This window comes from Cheilinus undulatus, linkage group 13 (assembly GCF_018320785.1).
Source record: "Cheilinus undulatus linkage group 13, ASM1832078v1, whole genome shotgun sequence".
Taxonomy (NCBI): domain Eukaryota; kingdom Metazoa; phylum Chordata; class Actinopteri; order Labriformes; family Labridae; genus Cheilinus; species Cheilinus undulatus.
Genome location: NC_054877.1, coordinates 30,874,657 through 30,897,065, shown reverse-complemented (window position 1 = coordinate 30,897,065; position 22,409 = coordinate 30,874,657). Strand labels below are relative to the sequence as shown.

Genomic DNA, 22,409 nt, shown 5'->3' with positions numbered 1-22,409 from the left:
GGTTAACAAGAAAAATATTTAAAATTCTTTAAACTACTTTTGCACACAGTTAATTTGGAGAATTTAAGATAAATAATTTTACTACCAATGTATACAAATTCCCCTGAGTTGTTTTTAATTTTAATGTATTCATTTATTTTAGCTGGTGGGTATTTTATATGCCAGCACGGTCCTATATTCTTTCAAAAATATTGAGTAGCCCACTGTGCTGACAGGAATAGTAACCCATTATTAAACTTTGGTTAATAGACTAATAATTGACCAGTAGCCTGTGTAGCTTATCATAACAAGGCCTGGGTGCGGTTTAGACCTCGCTACAGCCGCGCCTTTTCCTGTCACAGCGGAACGGCTGTGCGTAAGGACGGTGGGTCAGCTGACAGCTATCAGAGGACCAGCAGGAGGAAGGAGCGGAATTAGCGGGTGTGTGAACTGGGAACCTACCGGATCCTGACATCGGTTATATCCTTGGCGAACCGGGGGCGAAAGACCGGTGGCGTTCGTGAGAGAACAAGGGTAAGTGCACCAAAGTCGAGGTGGTGACACATTTTTCGTTAAACGTATCAGTTAAAGCCCGGTAACCGTTTTTTAACAGCCGGTGAAACCGTTTCAGTCGGGCTCGATGCTAACGTTAGCAACGTTAGCTGCCGCTCCGTTAGCTAACGTCAAGCTAGCAGCGGCAGCTACTATGAAAACGGCAAGTGGGCGACGTGTCCCTGTCAAAATAAAAGCATACTCTTTCAAAATTGTATATTTAAACCATTCAAGGATATTGTTGAATGTTTGCCTTAAATTGTCCCTTTTATGATAAATAAATGGTTGATAATTTAGTATGTATAAAATGAACTAAGCGTCAAACGGGCTGATTTTCTGTCGCCGGAAGTCAGTTTAAAACTCCGCACGGCTCAACGCTGGTTCGCTGAACATCACCGCCAGCTAGGCTGCTATCGTAGGCTAAATTAGCTAGCTTTCCCTCACTCGATGTATTCTCCATCACTTTGATCTTACCTGAAGGTCAAGCCTCCATCAGTACTGTAGCCTCTTAAAATATTTCATACTACGCTTCGCGAGTGAACATCCCCCATCCGGAGTAGAGGAAAATGTGAAAATATAAAAAATGTATGAACGATAGGAAATGGCCCGAGTGAGCAGACATCTTGACTTCGGCCAATAAAACGAGAGATTAAACCCGCTCAGGTCTTTTGGACCGTTGACTCGGTCGGGACTTCGGATGTTTATTTGGGGATATTAGTGTATTGTTATTTTTATGGAGGTGTGATATTAATCCTCTGGACATCGTTTGTGTAAGTTGTCTGGCCCTTGTCTTCGAGGAATTTTACGCATGTCCTTCATCACTCTGGTTTCCAGAAGCTTCATTCTTGAATGGGGGCAAACTACTGTGATTTTTCGGTCAAAGCTTTACCCATTTACAAGCATTAGGAAAAAAAAGTTCTGCATTTAGATAAATTTCACTTTATTTTGTCTTGCTTTTAGCGTTTTGTGAATCTTGACTGGCCCTCACTGCATCTGACAGTAAAATGTGAGATCAACAGATTTGTATCTAGCTACCTTGTGGCATCTTTCTTCCAACTGGAGACTGCTAATCTGGTGTTAATCTTACTTTGGTCTGAAAAAGGAATTGGCTGTGAGGGTGCTGGCAATGTCATTTCAGCTTTATAGCAGTGATAGTTGTTGCATGTATGTGTATGCACATGCACGCTTCAAAAATGAGTCACCACCGTAGGGCAGCTGCAGGCTTTATTCAGTTGGCAATAGAGTGATGTCTGTGTTTTCTCTGTGAGAGAGAGAAGCAGAGACAGGGAAAGCGGATGTAAGGGACAAGTGCCTCCCTGTACTGATGGTCACTCTCTCACATTTCACTGCTTTCACTTCTCCATCACCCCTCTTTCCTTTCTCTTCTTCCTTCCTGCCATCTCTTGCTCAATATCTGTCTCCTCTCAGGCGGGGTTTGGTTCCACCATGGCCAGTTGGGACTGAGAAGCAGCCACAATGATTGGAGGATTGTTCATCTACAACCACAAGGGGGAGGTCCTCATCTCCCGGGTCTACCGAGATGACATTGGGTACGTTTCAGAGGAGCAATCAGCTATAAGAGTTCTGTAATTTGGATTTACCTTGTGTTTGTGGACAAGTCATAATCTGGTGGGGGGAGGACAAGTTGTGTCTTTGTCATCAGGGATAAGGGAGGATTATGTCTCTTTTCCAAGCCACGACTTTGCCAATTTTGTTTGTTGCCTTCTCTTACATTGATTTTAAAACTGCCTACTCAGGATTACAATGACAATGACTATTAGATGTATTTATTTGTGAACACAAACACATACAATCACATGCAAAGACTCTCCCTACAAGATAATGATACAATACACGATAATGACTGTATATCACTGTTTTCCTTAAGTTAGATGAGCTTAGGGTTTTGCTAATTCATGCTCACCAAATCAAACACTGCACATTAAAGACCGTACAAAAACATCTGCCCAATGATGAAATATGTGTATCAGAAAGATACATCCTGGCGCAGCTGAACATTTTCTTGTAATAGATGGAAAAACAAAGGGACTGTCAAAAGCCAAGTTTTTCCAAAGTTTGGCATGATGGGCTTGAAATAACTAATTCTCTTTTGTAAGATTAACAAAAGCTTTAAAAAAATTATTGTCTCATAAAGGCTCACTTAACCTTTTACATAAACGGAGACTTTAACCCTAAAGGAGCTGAGACAGTAGTTCATAAAAAGCAGCTCATGATTGTGTACTTGATTGTGTACATGATTGTGTACTTGAATGGGTGTACCACTGAGATCACGGCTAGGCTTTCAAGTATAGAATTGGATTAATTAATAGTAAGAAAAAAAGGACAGCATCTTTCCTTGCCATGTTTCCTAGCCATTTTGAGGAATATTGGTCAATGTTCACATGGATCATGTCAAAGGCAATCCTTGCTTAAATATTAATGGGTTTGTTATGGAAGTGGACCCATCTTTGTTTTCTTTCTCTCTTCTTCCCTATATGTTTGTTCGTTTTGTGATATTTTGCTTATGTGATTCACATGTGAAGGCCTACATCCAGTTGTCACATTCTGTTTTTGAAAAGCCAACATTTCTCAGTGATTGAGTCAAGGGTAGACACCATTGTAATGGCTTGTAGATGTGCACAGCAAGAGATCTAGCAGGGATGCACAGATACCAGTACAAGTATCAGGTATCCGTGCCGATACCAAGCCTAAGTATTCGTTAGGGCTGGACGATTATGGCAAAAATAATAATCACGATTATTTTTGATTGATATTGAAATTACCGTTAATAAACACGATTATTCATTGATTTCAAAATTTGAGTATTTATTGAACCCCAACTTAAAAGAACAATCAAAAATAAATTAGTAACAAGTAAAATAATAACAATATATTAAATAATAGCAATAAAAAACAATAAATAAAAATAAATATCCAATCTACATGCACTCCTGTAAAACTTGCAACATTTGCAACATGCAAAAAACACTAATAACACAGCCAAAATCACAACCCAAAAATACTCTTTGAAGCACACATTAATCGTTTTTCTTCGATTATAATGTTTTTATGATCATGAGAAGCCAAAATTGAAATCACGATCGAAATTCAATTAATTGTCCAGCCCTAGTACTCGTACCCATATAACATAGCAGATGCTCTACTCGGTATGTGAGTAAGGGGTCAAAGTTGAAGGCATGTCTGCAGTTTTTTGATTTTTTTTACATAAATGAGGATAGAAAAAGAAAGAGAATTAAACAATGCTAAAATAAGTTGTCAAGAGGAAGGATGAAGAACATCTAGGAAAATAAAAAAAAACTTTTCAGATAACTTTTAGAACACTTATGGTATTATTAAGTGCTCCTATTTATACTAAGAAGTAGTGAGTACCTAAATGTAAGTACTCAGACTTGTACTTGTTCTGGAAAACTGTGGTATTAGCGCATCCTTACCCGACTGACACAAATTATAATTGTTTTTCAAGTGTTTGCTACTTTAGAGTTACCGGCACAGAAAAGACAACAGGAAGCAGGTAGAGAGAGAATAGGCTGAGCTATATCTTAGAGGCATTCAGTGTTGCTCCACAATAGTCTGAGCCACTGAGACAGCATTAAATACTGTTTGAATTAGATTAATGTGAGGTCGGCAGTTTGTTTAATGGCAGACAGGCTTGTGTGTACACGGATCTGCTCTATGTTTTGTCCTGCTTCCAGGCTGCAGTTAGGGGTGTCAGTGCGGTTACTGTATCAACACTCCTTCCACATTTAGCAGCAGCATAAATGCAGTGCAACCCAAGTCACCACACAGTCTATTTTGATAAAGGATGAAAAAAAGGAGTTTGTGTAACTAGAAAAAACACGTTTTGTCGACGTAGATCTGCTGGATTGCTTTCAACGATCCTCTTTTTGCTGCCAGAGGGTAGAATAAAGCTCATTCTGAGTCCTGCCCATTGGCTTTACCACTTTCTCTGTCCCTCGTTGGGGCACCCTTTTATGTAGGGTACGAGTTGCTTTTGGGGGTTAGTGGAGTAGTGGTCAAAGGGTTCTCCCAAAGGCCCTCCAAGAAGAGAATGGTCAGATCCAGGGAGGAAATTTCCCCAATTTGCTACCTGAGACTATGTAACACAGATAGACAAAACATGCCTTCTTGTTACAAATGATCATGCTAAATTAAAAAAAATATCCAAATTCAAAGGAATAACCATTCTCTCCATATCTCTTGTTGGGCAGTTTAATGACAAGACTGGCAATGCCATCATCAGCAACATCATACAGGGGTACAAATATGTTCATTGCTATTTGTTTTCATATTTTTAAAAAAGATATACTATGCACCTTATGCCCCTCATTTTGTTTGAAAAGCTTGTGCTGTGTGTGTCTGTGCACATTTATTTCTTATTTTCTCAGGCAACAAAACAGTCACATGGAGATGGCATAATACACTGCAGATTTTAACATCTAGAATTGACCCACTGTATCAAATCTTTTAAAGTTAACTATGACTTTACAATAACAGTGTAACTGAAAATTATTATACCATCAAAACCATGACATTGTAAATTTCAAGTGTATTAATACTTTCTTACACCAATCATCCACTGAACAAAGCCCATTATAATTTATGCCAATGATGTCATTACCCTTAATACCCGTAGCCCAGTTTAAAGGGGCCACTATCAAGTCAGAACTCCAAACAAGGGGGTTACAGCTAAAATTTCAAAGATCCCAGAGGTCAGTACTGTCTTCAGCAGAACAGTTATGGTTTCAGAAAGTTTAGCAATTCTAATGTTAAATTCAGTTTATACTTATTATTGAATAGCTATAATTGTACCCAGCTGTGCCTGCCTTGCTCGGTGATACCCTTTCATACTGTTAACGGGTAGTGTGATTTTTTTTCCAGTTTCCAGTCCGCTGCTGAATGTTCTTCTTGATTGTGTACTGAGTATATTATTTTGAAGTTGGAACTGAGAGGTATTTAGCAGCATCTGATTAACTGCAGCTACTGCAAAGAAGAAAAGAGAGCAGGCATCAGAAGAGATGGAAAATATGGCTGCTGAATCAGCTCAGGCAGAGGACAGGAAGTTTTTGCACACATTTGGCCACTGGGGGGCATGGATAGGGAAATATACCTCTCACCTCGAATGTCAGTTAATAGATCTGAAAATTTGTTATGTCATTTATTACAGAGTATGCACAGTATGCCTGCAGATATTACTGGCAGGCACCTGATGCTACCTAGCAGACCAGTCACAGGGTTTGCCATCTGTGCTGTTTCAAGTCATAGTTCCGTTTGAGGGGAGGGGCATGTCCAGCTTTGCAAATAGGTCTCTGCATAGGTTCAGGGCTGGATAGACTTGTGTATTCTAATAAGTAGACTAGATGTGGAATGATAAATTAGGCTTTAGTATTTGTTTCCTTTACCAATCTTTTTTTCTGCTAATGAGTACACATACACTGAATTGGCTACAAAGCGCCAAATCACAGCTCTCTATCCATTTTTAGCATCAAATAATGTGAAAAAGAAAAAAAGAGCTGTAATGGGTCGTTTACACTGAGCAGTCCGGTTCATTGGTATGGCAAGGTACGTGTTTATTTGCGTTTCAGTTATCAAAAGTTGCAAAGGGTCCCAAATAACTGACCCATACTATCCTGCTTTTTGGCACCCTTCCATAAGGGTGCCATGCTTACCTATCTGTCCCAAATGAGTGGAGCCACGCACAAGATAGATGGTAAGACATGACTGTTTAGCTGGACTTAGTGACAAAACACGGCTGTCTGATCTATGAGGAGTGGGTGAAAAACAGACTAATATCTGCTTAACTTAGGAACAGCAGAGACTCGTGCTGCCTGTGACGTTATGTGCATACCCCCCACCCACAGTCCACCACCCAATTTAGGGTACAAGTGTCTGTAGAAATGCAAACTATTTTGGGGCTAACCATACTAGTGGAAACGCAGCTTTATAGCTCTTACAAGTCAAACAATGTAAGAGCTTACTCTAAAGACAGATCACATTTGAGAAACATTCATTTGACTTTTATTGCAATATTGAGTTCAACCCATGTCCCATCTGTTCACATGGAGGAGGCGGAGCTTATGACCTATACCGCAGCCATTTGGAAAGAGGAGCTTCAAATGTTTCAAGTCACTTTTGGGACTGTTACCCGTCTCCTCAGTTTTTATGTCTGACACCTGTTTTGTTTTGCAAAGTCTTTTAGAATAAAGTTATCAATGAAGCTTCTGTGACTAAAATACACATTCATTGAAGATCAATGTAAAGCTTCTGACTTATTCCCCAACATTTAGTTTCACCATTCTAAACTTCATTTTTCTCACTCAGTCTATGTACATGAAGCACGAAAATGTCTCTTGTGCATTTTTGTCTCTCGTCTTCTATTACTTCATCCTATGTTTCCTCTCTATCCTTCGTATCACCATTTTCCTCCATCTGTCCATCTTGGCCCCTGTAGGAATAGGTAAGAGATACTCCAGCCTAATAAAGCATGACCCCCTCCCCCCTCTCATGGCCACCACCAATCAATGACCCCCTCCTCTGAAAACCCTGAACTGCATGCCCATTGACTCCACAGTCGACTTTCCCGATACTTCCTTTCAGCATGAGTCACCTGTCATGACATTACAGCGGTAAATAAACCACAGAGCTAAGATAACAGCCAATCGACGCCAACAAATTTAGCCACCAGAGCCTTACAAATGCTTAAAATAAAGCGCTGCCAGTGCTTAAGCATGTAGGCTGAGCATGAGATACCATAATTAATATAATACTGTTTATGCTACACTGAGTTTCCCACAAAAACAAGTGATTCTTTCAAAAAAATCTTACATTTAGGGTTCTCATTGTTAAAGCACAGCCTTGAGTTAAATAAAATACACTGAAATCAAGTGTGATTTTGGTTGAAGGGGAAATGTGAGGAATAGGCTTAATGCTGTTTAAGTCAAAAACACAAGATGTAAAATGTGTTTTTGTGTTTCAACTTACATGAAAGTCTTCAATCAAAACAAGACAAATAAGATCGAACTGAGATATACACGACAAAATTGTTAGCTCCCCTATGAAAATTTCACTTTTTCTCAAGTATTTCCCAAGTGCTGTTAAACAGAGTGGAGAGGGCTTTTAACACAGCTGTTCCAAACATCCTAGTGTTACTTTGGATGCTTACATTATTTTACTTTGCACACAGAAACAAAATTATTTCACTAAAACCAAAAGCTACCTGGGTCAAAATTATTAGCCCTCTTCAGAACTGACCTTTTAGTCGGGCCATAGCAAAAACCACTGTTAGTCAATTATGTGCCTTAACTTTGCAATGCTCAAAGCTTGCAAAATCAAGTTAAAAACAATGGTTATCTTATAGTTTACATACGGTATAAAGGCCTTAGAAAAGATTTGAGCTGTCACTTGAGAAGGCACCATGCCAAAACAAAAAGAAATCAGTTTAGACTTGAGAAAAACAATTGTTGATGCTCACAAAGCAGGAGTTGGATATACAATGTTTTAACAGCATTCCAAGTGTCAAGAACTGGAGTAAGAAGTATCATCAACAAATTCAACAAGAGCCACACAGTCCAGACCAAGCTTGGCAGAGGTAGGAAGAGAAAGCCTTCAAGGACCCTGGAAAGAAAACTAGTTACCTCTGCCAAGGAGGTTATGTGATTGTGTGGGTTTGTTTTTTTTGTTCGTTTGTTTGTTAGGTTGTTAGTAACATAACTCAAAAAGTTGTGGATGGATTTTGATGAAATTTTCAGGAAATGTCAGAAATGGCATAAGGAAGAACTGATTAGATTTTGAGACTGATCCGGATCACCATCTGGATCCAAGAATTTTTTTTAAGGATTCTGTACTATTGGGAGATAGGGCTAATGGCGGGGGTCTGTGCTGTTACCACTTTACACCAGAAGATGCAGACATGACTTCAATCCCAGCAGCAGTTTTTGGGTGTGTTTCTATTGAAGTTTGAAAGAGTTTGAAAGACGCACGTCCGGTTGAGGAAATGAGTCGGAGTGTAACAGAGAGAGAGAGCGAATTGTAGTGAGAATACTCACAATGCTGGGAGGAATAGAGGAATATTCACCCTCTGCCATGACTTCCAGTCGTCCGGTGAGACCATAGGTGCATCTGATGGCACCCGTAGCGAAGCCAGTGCCTCACCGTGTTTCCACCCCACTGGGGAGGAAGTAATCAGCGGGTGCCGTGGTTGGGGGCACATGGGGATGAATCCAGGAATTTTTTAAAGGATTCTTCACTACTGGGAGATGGGGCTGATGGCGGAGGTCTGCACTCTCCAAGTGCTTTTCTAGTTAGAGATGTGTCTAAAGACCCCACAACAACTGCAAAGACTCTAGTAAATGACTTGGCTAAGTCAGGAGTTGTAATCTCAAAGAAGACCATCACTAGAGCCCTGCACAGGAATGGACTGTGAGGTTACATATCAAGAAAAACTCCCCTTTTGCAGAAGAGACACCTTCAAGCCAGACTTGAAGTATGCTAAGGACAGCCTGGAGAAGGATCATGAATACTGGAAGCATGTCCTTTGGTCAGATGAAACTAAACTAGAGCTCTTTGGCAATAGAGATGTTGCTTATGTTTGGAGAAAGAAGGGAGACATACACTATATTGCCAAAAGTATTCACTCACCCATCCAAATAATTGATATCAGGTGTTCCAATCTCTTCCATAGCCACAGGTGTATAAAATCAAGCACCTAGGCATGTATACTGTTTCTACAAACATTTGTGAAAGAATGGGTCACTCTCAGGAATTCCAGCGTGGTACTGTGATAGGATGCCACCCATGCAACAAGTCCAGTCATGAAGTGGTAGGCCACGTAAAATGACAGAGCAGGGTCAGTGGATGCTGAGGCGCATAGTGCGAAGAGGTTGCCAACTTTCTGCAGAGTCAATCGCTACAGACCTCCAAACTCCATGTGGCCTTTAGATTAGCTCAAGAACAGTGCATAGAGAGCTTCATAGAATGGGTTTCCATGGTTGAGCAGCAAGCCGTACATCACCAAGTGCACTGCAAAGCATCGGATGTGGTGATGTAAAGCACGCCGCCACTGGACTCTAAAGCAGAGGAGACACGTTACCTGGAGTGACGAATCATGATTCTCCATCTGGCAATCTGATGGACGAGTCTGGGTTTGGCTGTTGCCAGGAGAATGGTACTTGTCTGACTGCATTGTGCCAAGTGGGAAGTTTGGTGGAGGGGGGATTATGGTGTGGGGTTGTTTTTCAGGAGCTGGGCTTGTCCCCTAAGTTCCAGTGAAAGGAACCTCACAAACCACCTGTGGAAGAATGGTCAAAAATTCCTATAAACACTCTCCTAAATCTTGTGGAAAGCCTTCCCAGAACAGTTGAAGTTGTTATAGCTACAAAGGGTGTACCGACGTCATATTAAACCCTATGGATTAAGAATGGGATATCACTTAAATTCATGTACGAGTCAAGGCAGGTGAGCGGACACTTTTGGCAATATAGTGTCTCACCCAAAGAACAGTGTCCCCACAGTGAAACATGGTGATGGGAGTATTATGCTGTGGGGATGTTTCAGCGCATCTGGAACTGGAAATCTTGGCAAGGTGGAAGGAATCATGAAGAAAGGATATGTGGAGATTTTGAAAGAAAACTGGGTCTTGATGGTCGCTTTGTCTTTCAACACAACAACGACCCAAAACATACGTTTTGTTCTTCCTGGTGAAGAACTATCTTCAGAAGACCAAGGTCTATCCCAGAAGACCATCGAATCTGGAGGAGCTGGAGAGATTTTGCCAAAGAAGATTGGACTGGGCTCCTTAGGAAACAAGCCTGAGACTTGTTGAAAACTACAACAAACAACTGCAGGCTGTTATCCAGCCAAAAGGAGACACTATTGACTATTAGCACCATGGGGGCTAATAATTTTGACCCTGGTAGTTCTTGTTTTTTGTGGAATATTTTCATTTCTGAGTGCAAAGTAAAAATAATCTCAGCATCCGAAATAAAACTAGGATGTTTGGGAAAAAAAGCAGTGTTAAAAACATAAAAACATATCTATATATAATTTACCCCAGTGTTATTTTTTCACAGTTTTTGCTTAACTACATTACATGGTCCAAATGGACTGTCTCACTGCCATATAGCCTATCTTCTGTGCTGGCAGTCCATTCACTCTTCTTAAAGGGGATGAATTAACCAGTCTGTCCTGCAGCTAATAAACTTAGTACCTCCTATAACACCCCTCCTTCAGAAATTCTGAACTATACCTTAAATCAGAGAAACAGAGTGTACAAAAAGTGCTCCTTAGGGTCCCCCTTACTCGTATCTGAGCTAAGCCCCACAGGACCCACTGGAAAAATTAAACATAGATTTTGACTATTTTCATGGACAAAATCCCAGCATAATAAGCCTACATACACTTGTTTTTCACAAAAGATCTTTGTATAAAAAACTATCCATTATCACGAAGATGTTTTAGGGCAACTCTAGGGGAAAACAATAAAGTGAATCTGTTAACTTTCAAGAAGAAATCTAGAAATTCTCTGGTGTGCAAATTTCCAATAACTTTTTTTTTATTATTAATTTTTAAAGTCGTAAATGTATGTGAACCAAAACTTGGATCTTTGAGATTATAAAGTTGAAAAGTAAAATCCAAATGTTTACAGTTTAGTTTCTTGTAAATTTTTGACTTTACACAGTTGAAAATGTACAATACAAAAAATGTGAAATTCTGAAGCTTTTAATTTCAAAATTAAGGATTTTTTTTTTTACTCAGAAATTGTTAGTTTTTCCTTGTAAACGTAACATTTTTTTTAAGCTACCCTACTTTTAAACTGAAATTCAGCATTTTTTTTCTTGTAAATGTAAAACTTTATAATCTCAAAAATTTTTGTTTTTTTCTTTTCCCCTCGAAAGTTTGACCTCAAAAATCACCAGATTTTCTTAATTTTGTATATCTCATAGGTGGGCCCTGAGATGCCATTGTCATTTTTTTTCTAATCATGGTTTTAGAATACTATATAATACATTCATCTAATTTTGACTATATCAGAGCAGAGGTCCCCCCTCCTTTCCCAGGGGTGCCCCAACCCCAGATTTGGAACCATTGCCTTAAATCAAGTGAGGAAACTGCGGTTCAACATGCTATGAATCAAAAATTTGAGCATCAGGTATGGAGAGCACTTTAGGCCTCTTTTGTGTCTAATTAAATTTTAAGATTAGATGTTAAGACAGATTTTTGTTTGCATCAATCTCAAAGTATAGCCTGGCACACACCACAAGATAATTGTGCTGATTTAGTCTATCCACTTAGTTCTGACTGAAGTTAGCAAAGGCTAAATATTGCATGGTTTTGATGGTTTTGAAATCCTGCGCTGAGGGGGGAACAACAAGGACAGCAGAGCAGGCATAAGTAGGTTGTGTTGTGAAATGGACACTAGCCAATCAAGAAGCAAGCTTACCTAAGGAGGAAGCAAGCACAGCCATGGTAGCAATAGTATACATGAAGCCTAAAGTTAGATGCACATCAGAAATGGAGGACCAGCTTGCTTATTTGTGGTAACAACATGTGTTTGTACTGTAAAAGGTATGACAATCAAGCTAACAGTTAGCCACATTTAACTTGTTTAGTCTAAAGTCTCATTTAACCACACTGATTTTTGAGTTTTGAGAGTGGAGACACTAGTTATCTGTGAATAAATCTGTTAGTGTGAGGTGTGCCGTCTTGGTCATCTTGTTGCACACCACACACTTTAAGAACAAAATGGTGAGATCTGTCATTATATGTCACTTTGAATGGAGTCTCTAACAAAATAAATTAAGATTAAAATAATCTTTCAGTGTGTGCCAGGCTTTACTTGTGTCAAAACATAATGTAGATATAGTTTTGAGTTAAAGATCCACAGTCAGCTCCCGTAGATGTTCTCAGAAAGATTTTGTATTCTTGTCTGAACATGCTGTTTCTTGCCCTCTAAGCCCTCTTATTTATAGATACACATGAAAAAGGCTGCATTTTGCCAAACAATAATTTCAATTCATTCTTTGATGTAAACTTTCTTACATTTATTTGGACCTTATATTGTTATATTAGCTCCCATTGTGTGCTGTTAGTTGTGATGTTTGGGTGGCAACCTAAACACTCAGAGCACTCTCTTTCCCCCGTAATTATCTTCATTTACACAGAACAGTTTTCCCCCCTTTTTTTGAATGCACCAGTGAAGACTTCTATTGGTCGGACAATATTTTGGTGATCACTAATACTGAAATTGTTGTATTATGAGTGTTATCAAGGTTTGAAGAGGTTGACTGAAAACCAAACATTTGCACAGGATGTCACAGGGTGGGGTAACATCAACAAACTCTCACTGTATGCTCAAACATTCTTTTAACACCATAAATAAATGTCTCTCCGTGTCTTGTTCCATCTTTGTCTCTCTTCCTTCCTCCCTCTCGTCCAGGCGTAACGCTGTGGATGCGTTCCGTGTGAACGTGATCCATGCCAGGCAGCAGGTTCGATCCCCGGTGACAAACATTGCCCGTACCAGCTTTTTTCACGTCAAGCGCTCCAACATCTGGTTGGCTGCTGTCACCAAGCAGAATGTCAATGCCGCCATGGTGTTCGAGTTCCTCTACAAGATGTGTGACGTGATGACGGCCTACTTTGGAAAGATCAGTGAGGAGAACATCAAGAACAACTTTGTGCTCATCTATGAGCTGCTGGATGGTAGGAGAGGATTCTTTTTATTTGTGAAAAGTTCACTTAATTTTATAAAAATACAATGAGACAAAGGGACCTGAGTAGCTGTGGATTCTAGAAAGTGAATGTTATATTAATGTGTACAGTAGATTTGAATTACACTTTAAAGTTTAAACGCATCTTCAGTTATCTTGCAATTTTAATTGTAGTGTTGAACAGCTGAGTTACATGTTTACATATTGTTTAAAAGTAATGGATCTTACAAATGCAGAGAAATCACAGCTTCTCCATTTCTATCAAGAACTAAAAACACAATCAGGAAAAATCTGGACAGACAGAAGATTCAGTGTTTTAAAGATGTTTAAGTAGTTGTAAGGTAACTTAGGATGCAATACCCAATGATATAAAAATCACAACACATCAATTCTAAGTTAATCATATAGTGATAGACCATGATATGTGATCAACTGAAGAATAAACAGAGACACTTAAAACTTGTCATGCAACCATAATTTAATGTGATTTCTTCTGAAATCCTAAAGGCTTTATAACAGCTGGCAAAATTAGCTAATTTGTGAGAAATTGGTTGTGTTCTCATGTTGACTTTTGTAGTCTAACTCTAAGAAAGAGGCTGTGAAATGTGTCACTTTGGCGTGTAATATTAGTGACTGAAAATGCTGTGTACACTTAAGATATGAAATGATGCAATGGTACATTTGTCGAGGTGTATCATAATTGATAACTCACCTTGCTCTTACAGCGAAGTCATGTACGCTGATGAAAGCATTAAGCAAAACCCTGGCAAACATTAGCTAAGACTTGGTTCTTTTATTGACAAACCTAAGCTAATGGGTCACAGAATACGAGATGTGGCCTTCAAATAATGCTAGCTGTTCCTCCAGATTCACCGTCTGTTTCTAATTAGTTGAGAAATGTTGAAATGATAATGAATCATCATATTGCTCTCCTTTTTTATGACTTTCAACCTCAGACACATCTGGACAACATTATAGCTGTATTCAAGCTTCCCTCCCCAAGTGTAAAGTCAGAGTAGAAATGTGGCTTTGTGAACATGTTGATTTATCCACCCCATGGCTGGGTCTTATCTCTCACCAACACGTATCTGTTTGTGTTCGTACAGAGATCCTGGACTTTGGTTACCCCCAGAACTCAGAGACCGGAGCTCTGAAGACTTTCATCACTCAGCAGGGCATTAAGGGACAGGTCAGTGAGACAAGTTTGCTCTTCGCAGGTTAAAAACATACAGAGGAAGCTGTCTGTTCATCAGGGAACATTTAGCTAAAACCTTTATTAGCTACTGTCATGGAGGCATCATTTATAAACACGATGAATACCAAAAATAATGCAATTGCATTGAATTATTGTTCAAAAGATTGAGTGCTTTATCTGCACTTACTGTGTAAATCTAGGAAATAAAATGGTGTTAATTACCTTCAATCTATTGAAAATGCTTGGAAGTAATATCATATTTTCTTTTTTTTTTTTTTTCCCCTTGTATCCTATGACTTGGATTTGGACTCTCAGCACCAGGTAATAAACCCAGACCCCATCTAAAGAAATGAATTTTAACTGTCCATGGAACCGTGTCATATTTGTTTTGCTCTCTCCCCGTAGTGCTAATGATCCCCTTTTCATAGCTTTCCTCCTTTGTCAGTGTGTCAGCCCCCTCTCTTTGTCAGCTGTGATACAGTTTCTCTCCCTGTCCTGCAGACAAAAGAGGAGCAGTCTCAGATCACCAGCCAGGTGACGGGGCAGATCGGCTGGCGTCGTGAGGGCATCAAGTATCGCCGCAATGAGCTTTTCCTGGATGTACTGGAGAGCGTCAATCTGCTCATGTCGCCACAAGGTCTGTTTAAGCAGCCTCCCAAACTGGGTGGAGACATGAATGAATGATTTATGGAAAATGACTTACTAAGTACAATAAGTGATAGAAGTTGACATGCAGGGTTTCTTCATATGTAGTCTTGATAATATAGAATACTGATACTTGCATTCAGCCTGCCTACTTCTATAGAAAACAATCAGTGATGGCAAAAGGTTCTGTCAGTACTTGTCCCTGAGCTTTCAAAGATATAGAACAATCTCCTGCAGCAGATGGAGTTTCTCTCATTTTATGACATCACACATGTTCATGTTCTTGGAGTTCAAGATTGAGTGTTCATGACCTTGAGACATTCATGACTTTGGCTCCATGGCTTCACGTATAGATGCAGTAATTTGTTCAAAAGGAGCTCTGACCAATTACTAAGTCCATAAATAAGCAAATTTTTGAGAAGGTCAACATTTCTGTATTCAATATCCTTTTTTAAATCGATGTTTTGTGATCTTCTAATATTTTGAGCTAGTGTATTTTTGATTTGTGTGAGCTCTAAACTCACAAAGATTAAAACAAGAAAATCTTAAACTATTTTTCTTTGTAACATTGAATCTAGAATGTTAAGAAGTTTCGCTTCTTGAATTAAATCACAGGAAAAAAATGAATGTTAATGATATTCAGTTTTTTTAGATGCACCTGTATTTGGTCCAGTTCCAGCATAATATGCTTGATTTCAGTTGCCTTGGTTTCTTGAACTGGTGTAAAAGTTGAAATGCTGAATTGTGTTTGGGTGGAGTATTGCAGAGTGACACAGACAGGGGTAGGAGGTATCTCTGGTGTATACTGGATGCGGTATAAACCAGGTTCATCTGCCTCTAAAACACAAAAGAAGAAGAAAGCAAAAGAGCCAGATGTCAATAAAACATGTGTGGCGCTGTGTGCAGTTGTTGGCATTGATCAGCTGTTACTTCTTAGCTTTATGGTTTATTTTCTCGCAGTGTCACAGCAGCTGACTGTTGAGTGTGATCATCACTGAAAACTAGCTGTTATCAAATTGTAAAAGTGTTTTTGCCTGAAACATTCATCTCTAGAGAAAAAAATTGGTTAGACAGTTCAAGAAGCTGTAAAATAAAATGCAGTAAAGTGATGTTTTTACTCAGGAGGTCACTTCTTTGTTGTTCCTTTCCTCTCCAGGCCAGGTCCTGAGTGCCCATGTGTCAGGACGAGTAGTGATGAAGAGCTACCTGAGTGGAATGCCAGAGTGCAAGTTCGGCATGAACGACAAGATTGTCATCGACAAGCAGGGCAAGGGAGGAGCGTCTGATGATGCAGGGAAGAGGTGAGCGACACTGAGGAGCTGACTAGAAATCAAACATCTGAAATCTGACATATTTAGATGATGGAGCCTGAAATCTAGAAGTTTAAGATAACTTTTTGTTCTTTTTCTTTGTGTTTCTTTTATAATGTTTCCATCCCCAAAACTCCAACAATGAATTTAATTGTTAAATTAAATTTTTAGAGTCCACCATGTCTGTTAGCCCGGTGTCTGTGTTATGAGCGTCGTCTTGCTGTTTACAACAAGACAGGCTTTACAATTCATTTATTTTTCTTTCCTTTGGATGCATCTCTCCTTTCTTTCCCTCTCTTTCTTTTCTATGTGCTGTACCTCAGTGATTTAGGGGGAGGAAGGTACTGTACTGACAAGAGTCCTCACCCTCTGACATATCAACACAGACGCATCCAGACACACATAAAAATACACCACAATATAACACCTGTCTTGTCCAAGCCTTGCAGCACATTAAGAACCTGAACATCTCATGCACTGTTGCTCCCAACACACTCAATGCAAATCAAACACGCCTTGTTAACTCTTTGAGTGTTCTACCCGTGGTTGTTTCCTTCTTTGTGTTTTGGTTGTTTTGTTTGAGTTCCCTGCACCCTCCTGCTTGATTTTTAACTCTTCCCAAACATCTAACAGGATTGTGTTTGTTTCTTTTCTAAGTAGTGACATCTTCATGTTTAAGTTTGTGTTCATGGTAGCAGTTTTATGTATACTCACATACATATTTAAAATTAGTTGAGGGAGAGTAGTAGTTTATCTGTATAATAATCGTGTTTATTAACAGCTGAAGTGCTAACATTTTTCTCTTTCTCTGTGTCTCTGATATGTGTTTTTCTCCCGACAGTGGGAAGCAGTCCATAGCCATTGACGACTGTACTTTCCACCAGTGCGTGCGCCTCAGTAAGTTTGACTCTGAGCGTAGCATCAGCTTCATCCCCCCTGATGGAGAGTATGAGCTCATGAGGTTAGTAATGGTAGTTTGAATTTAATTAACATGAGCCTTTTACAAAGCTGTGCAGATGAGAACAGACTGGGACAAAATTTGAGTGGTCAAATGGCATAAATGATATAAAGGTATACCATATAACCTAACATCTAGAATTTAAGTCACTCTTGTATCAAGACATGGTCTTTTTGGGGGGGTCTTCCAGAGGTGGAAAGGCTTGAGCTCTCTTTCTGTGTCAAGAATTCCATTGCATTTAGCAAAGTCCACACCATGAGTTTCTGTGCAGATGTGTAGCTCTCTCTAGTTCAATCTGTGATGACCATGATGGGTTTGCAATCTAACTCGCTACTGGTGTGATAGTTATTGTGAATATAGAGCTGTGCTGCACACTTGTTTTAACTTGAACCTTTTCAATCAAGGAAGCCCTGAGTTATGTTCTGAATTAATTTTTAGTTCCAAGAATGATGCCCACAAATCTCCTGAAGGTCCTGTTTCTGCAGAAAATACAGCCCTGGATCGGTTTTAGAGCATTTTGGCTGTGTGTTGGCCAGTTGTTTGGGGTCTTCAGTCAGTTAGAAATGGTATCAGTCTTTGAGAGAGAGATGGGGGAGTCATTTTGTGGTGTACCATGGGGTAAATATGCACATTGACACTTAAAGGTTCTACATTTTTTGGAAATTCGTCTTTCAAAAATCCACACAAATTCCTTAAAATTTCTAAGGAATTCCCAAAATTTCTGTCAGAATTCTTCAACTTATTTTAAAGTATCCCACAAAAGTATCCTATTTTTGTCAGAAGTTCCCTAAGTGTTTCAGTGAAATTTAAACAAAAAGCCTAAACATTGCAATTCATACTTTTGGTAAAATACCACGTAATTTCCCCAGAAGTTTTTAACCAAATTCACACAAAATTTTGACATAAATGCCCCCTTAACTTTCTAGTAAAATTTCCAAAAATGTAAAATTCATTCAGCTTCCATTAGTACAACAGAAAAGTTCCCCTCAAAAATTTCCAGATTCCCTAAAATTCCATGAAAAATAATGCAAGTTTCAATTAACACCCAACCTTCCCCCAAAATTCCTCCAAAATACAAATATGTTTCCCAAAATTTTTATGAAAATACCTTTAAAATTTATGTTGCAAAATGGCTGAATAAAGTAGTGCAAAGGGTGAAAAGGGGTGAAAATAGGTAAAAAATGGCAAAGATGGGTTTAAGTGGCAAAATGGGGCAGAACTATTAAAAAATGATTCAAGAATGGCACAAATGTTGCAAGAATGGCTGGATAAAGTGGTGAAAATGGGTTACAGAGTGGCAAAAAAATAGGTCGGAAGAGGCAAAGGGTACAAAATGGCTAGTTAAAGAAGTGAAAAGTGGCAAAATGGCTGGAGAAAGCAGAAAAAATGGATCAATAGTGAGGCAAAATGTGTTAAAAAGAGGACAAAAAGTATTAAACATTGGTAAGAAATGTCAAAAAGTATCAAAAATGGGTTAAGAGTGACACAGATGTTGCAAAAATGTCTGGATAAAGTGGTGAAAAGTGGGTAAAAGATGGCACAAATAAATATATTTTACACCAGAACCCAAAAACAGTTTGACACATTTTTCAGCCCCAAAATGAAGTAACTGTACACCAGGACACTAGCACCAATGCTACTGATCCAACAAATGTAAATTTATATCACTAATAAATCACATCTGGGGAGGACACATTCACTAGGGGGTTTTCAGGGGACCAACCTATTCTGGTCGGCCTTGTCTCAGCTATCAGTTATCAAACCATCTTCATTACTCTTTGAGGCGTGTCGACACAAAGCATTAAGGACATCTGAATGCCCTAAACAGATCAAAATCCCTGCTAATGGATAGTCTAAACAGGGCTTTAGATTTTCTCCTGGCGGTCCATTCTAGCATTGTTTTGATTCTGAGTAGTCATGATGTTAATGCTGTGTTACACTTCCTACAGGTATCGCACCACTAAAGACATCATCCTGCCGTTCCGAGTCATCCCTCTGGTCAGGGAGGTTGGCCGCACTAAACTGGAGGTGAAGGTGGTCATCAAGTCCAACTTTAAACCCTCACTACTGGCCCAGAAGATCGAGGTGAGCTTCTATAGAGCTGAGATGATGAAAAACACAACATTCAGGTCATTTCTTAATTTACAGCTGCAACTTGACAGCCATACCCCTTTCATTTCCATTCTGTGCTCCTCAGGTGCGTATCCCAACGCCACTAAACACCAGCGGGGTGCAGGTGATCTGTATGAAGGGAAAAGCCAAGTACAAGGCCAGTGAGAACGCCATTGTGTGGAAGTGAGTAGCGGCTTTGTGTTTTCATGAAACTAATTTTTATGTTCCTGTGGCGAGTTAATGATTGACTGTTTCTCTTCTCCTGTTTGTTTAACCTCACACAGACACAAACAGGCTTCTCTTTACTAAACACAATTTCTTCCTTAAACTGTATTTATTCTTCTGAGGGTTTAAAGTAAGTCTATTTCACAAAGCTTTACTGTTTTTGTTTTCAGGATCAAGCGCATGGCGGGGATGAAGGAGTCACAGATCAGTGCTGAGATCGAGCTGCTGCCGACCAATGATAAGAAGAAATGGGCCAGGCCTCCCATCTCTATGAACTTTGAGGTAAGAACACACTTTATAGTTCAGTGTCTGCATTTCTCACACAACCACATACCTTTATTTATTAAGGGTAGTTTCTCTTTTCACAGTGGATCCTTTCAAAAAAGATTCATCCATCAGTCTGTTGCATTTTTTTTGTTGAAGATATAATGTTTCTCCTCAATTTTAGTAACATTTTTCATCAATTGGCTTCACTGCCTGATTTAACGTGATGTTTTGTTTGTTGGACCCAGTATCAGCCATGCAAATCACAGCCTGCTTACCTCATACACTTCCTGCTCACCTTCTTTTTCACAACCCCTGTCAGAAATAGCAAACGGGTGTGGCCTACAGCTCCCAGCATGCCCCTACACGTCCTAACCCTCTTCTCCTCCTCTTCTCTCTGCAGGTTCCTTTTGCTCCGTCTGGTCTGAAGGTGCGCTACTTGAAGGTGTTTGAGTCCAAGCTCAACTACAGTGACCACGATGTTATCAAATGGGTGCGCTACATCGGTCGCTCCGGCATCTACGAGACTCGCTGCTAAAGTTCAATGACCCCCCTCCCCCTGCCAGGCAGCGAACTGACCACTTTTCCTCCCGTCTATCTTGTTAAGATTTTTTTTCTTCTGCTCCCTCTTCCCTCTTTGTCTCCCTCCTCTCTTCAGTCCTTATAGCTTCACCCTTTCCTCCACTCCCACTTCCACCCTTACCCCCTTCTAACTAGGTGTTGGAGATTGAAATTACATCGTTTAAAAGAAAAAAAGTATGATATAATGCACAGATATATGCAAAATGTGAACCATTGTATCGTATATATCTTGTAGTGATGAGTAACCTGTAAACCAACTGGTGTCCAAGAGAGAAAAAAAGATGAGTGATGTAGGTGGAGACCAGGGGGAGAGGACCGTAGACGGTCTTTGAAAGGACGCCTTGTCATGTTTATTCAGTGTTATTGTTCCACTATCTACCCTCCAATTTCTTTAGACGCTCCACGAGTCCTTGAGTTAATCCCTGGTTAAGATGATTTGTAGCTGTCGTGGTTAAAACAATGAATCCTGATATAGTTGTGTATGAACTTCTGTCTCACTAGACTCTACCCTTCAAATTAAGATGCATTGTCTGATTCTGTATTGTGGACCCGATTGATATTTGATCTGTGTTTTTTTTCTGGGGAGTGGTCATGTGGATCAAAAGTGTCATTTCAACGTGGTGAGTTAGGAAAGAGAAGGAATGGATTGTGACTGGAGAGCGTCTTTCACTCGCTTTATTTCCACTATTAGTAGAGGTGAATCATTCCAGATAGTCTGAGGTTTGACAGTCATCCTGATGAGTTTGTACTCGACCTGAATTTTCCTGTTTTTAAAGCACTATTTTGATTCTGAGAAGCTCTGGGGAAATCTGGCAGTGGGAGTGTTTGCAGCGAGGTGAGGTCTCCCCCTGGTGTTCACCTCATCAATGTCCGCTTCTTCATGTTTGTAGCCCTGGTGACCGTTCTGTCCAATAAAATCTGACTATGTAACCAATCTGGTATTCCGCCTGTGTGTGTTTTTATTAGGAGGGAGGTTTCCTATTGTTATAACCTTAGTTATAGTGTTTTTGTAAGCACATTTATCCAATACATACTCATTAAAAAAACTTTTTTTTTTAAGGTTTAGAGGAAAAAACACCAAGTGGTAGACACTGGTAGAAGCTCCTGTGAAACTTGATGCTTGTTTTCATTTTGTTTTACACAAAGGCACTGATCATTTCCTGTATCTTGTGACAGTAATTTCCTGCATTCAAAAAAGAACTGATGATGAGAAAGACCACAGATATTTACCAGTGACAGGGCCTACATTTAAGAAGGCACCAAGACGTGTTCTAATCCAATATTTGTTTTCTAGCCAACCTTACACAGTTTTAAACGTATTCCTCTGTGATTAAATGCACTCTGTACTGTTGTAAAACACTAGTCCAGGTCTCTAACATCTGGGCTGCCTGGTTGCCCACTTAATCTATGCAGCTCACTCTTATTTTAACAGGTTTTACCTACAAATATTAAGTTAACCACCTGTTGGGAAATCCTTAATCACTGCCTGGTTGGACACAATTTGTGACACTCATTTGCTCTTTTTTAAATTTTTTGAAAATTTTTCAAAACTCCAAACAATCTCCCTCTCTAAAACACTTTGTATTGTGATTCACTTGTATGTTAACCACTGGTGGCAGAAGCACAACCTAATTGCAGTCATCACTGTTTTAACATAGCCAGTCTAAACTGAAACACTAATGATGTTGAACCAATTTAGACCAGTTCAGAGAGCAAAAATGGATGGAGACAATCTGAGAGTCTGTGAAGGAGGAGTGTGAGATGGCAGACTACAAGAAGGAGGAAGATAGGGTAGAAAGAGGAATAGCAACACCAAGAACAGAAATGTCTAGGAATGCATGATATTGTTGGTATATTGATAT

The 22,409-nt window shown here is 39.5% G+C and overlaps 1 protein-coding gene across 2 annotated transcripts; it reads left to right on the top strand.

The window, feature by feature from the left end:
- Positions 1-356: 356 nt before the first annotated feature.
- Positions 357-21,481, top strand: LOC121519996 (AP-2 complex subunit mu-A). 2 transcript variants are annotated; one of them, XM_041803173.1, is made up of 13 exons: positions 357-513; positions 1,960-2,081; positions 12,983-13,248; positions 14,363-14,445; positions 14,767-14,772; positions 14,953-15,088; positions 16,253-16,397; positions 16,730-16,747; positions 17,248-17,367; positions 19,314-19,449; positions 19,562-19,659; positions 19,872-19,983; positions 20,369-21,481. In XM_041803173.1, the coding sequence occupies exons 2-13, from the start codon at positions 2,008-2,010 to the stop codon at positions 20,501-20,503; spliced, it is 1,329 nt and encodes a 442-aa protein (XP_041659107.1). In that variant the 5' UTR covers positions 357-513; positions 1,960-2,007; the 3' UTR covers positions 20,504-21,481. The 2 variants fall into 2 exon arrangements, with proteins under 2 accessions (XP_041659107.1, XP_041659108.1); XM_041803174.1 differs by lacking the exon at positions 16,730-16,747.
- Positions 21,482-22,409: the final 928 nt, after the last annotated feature.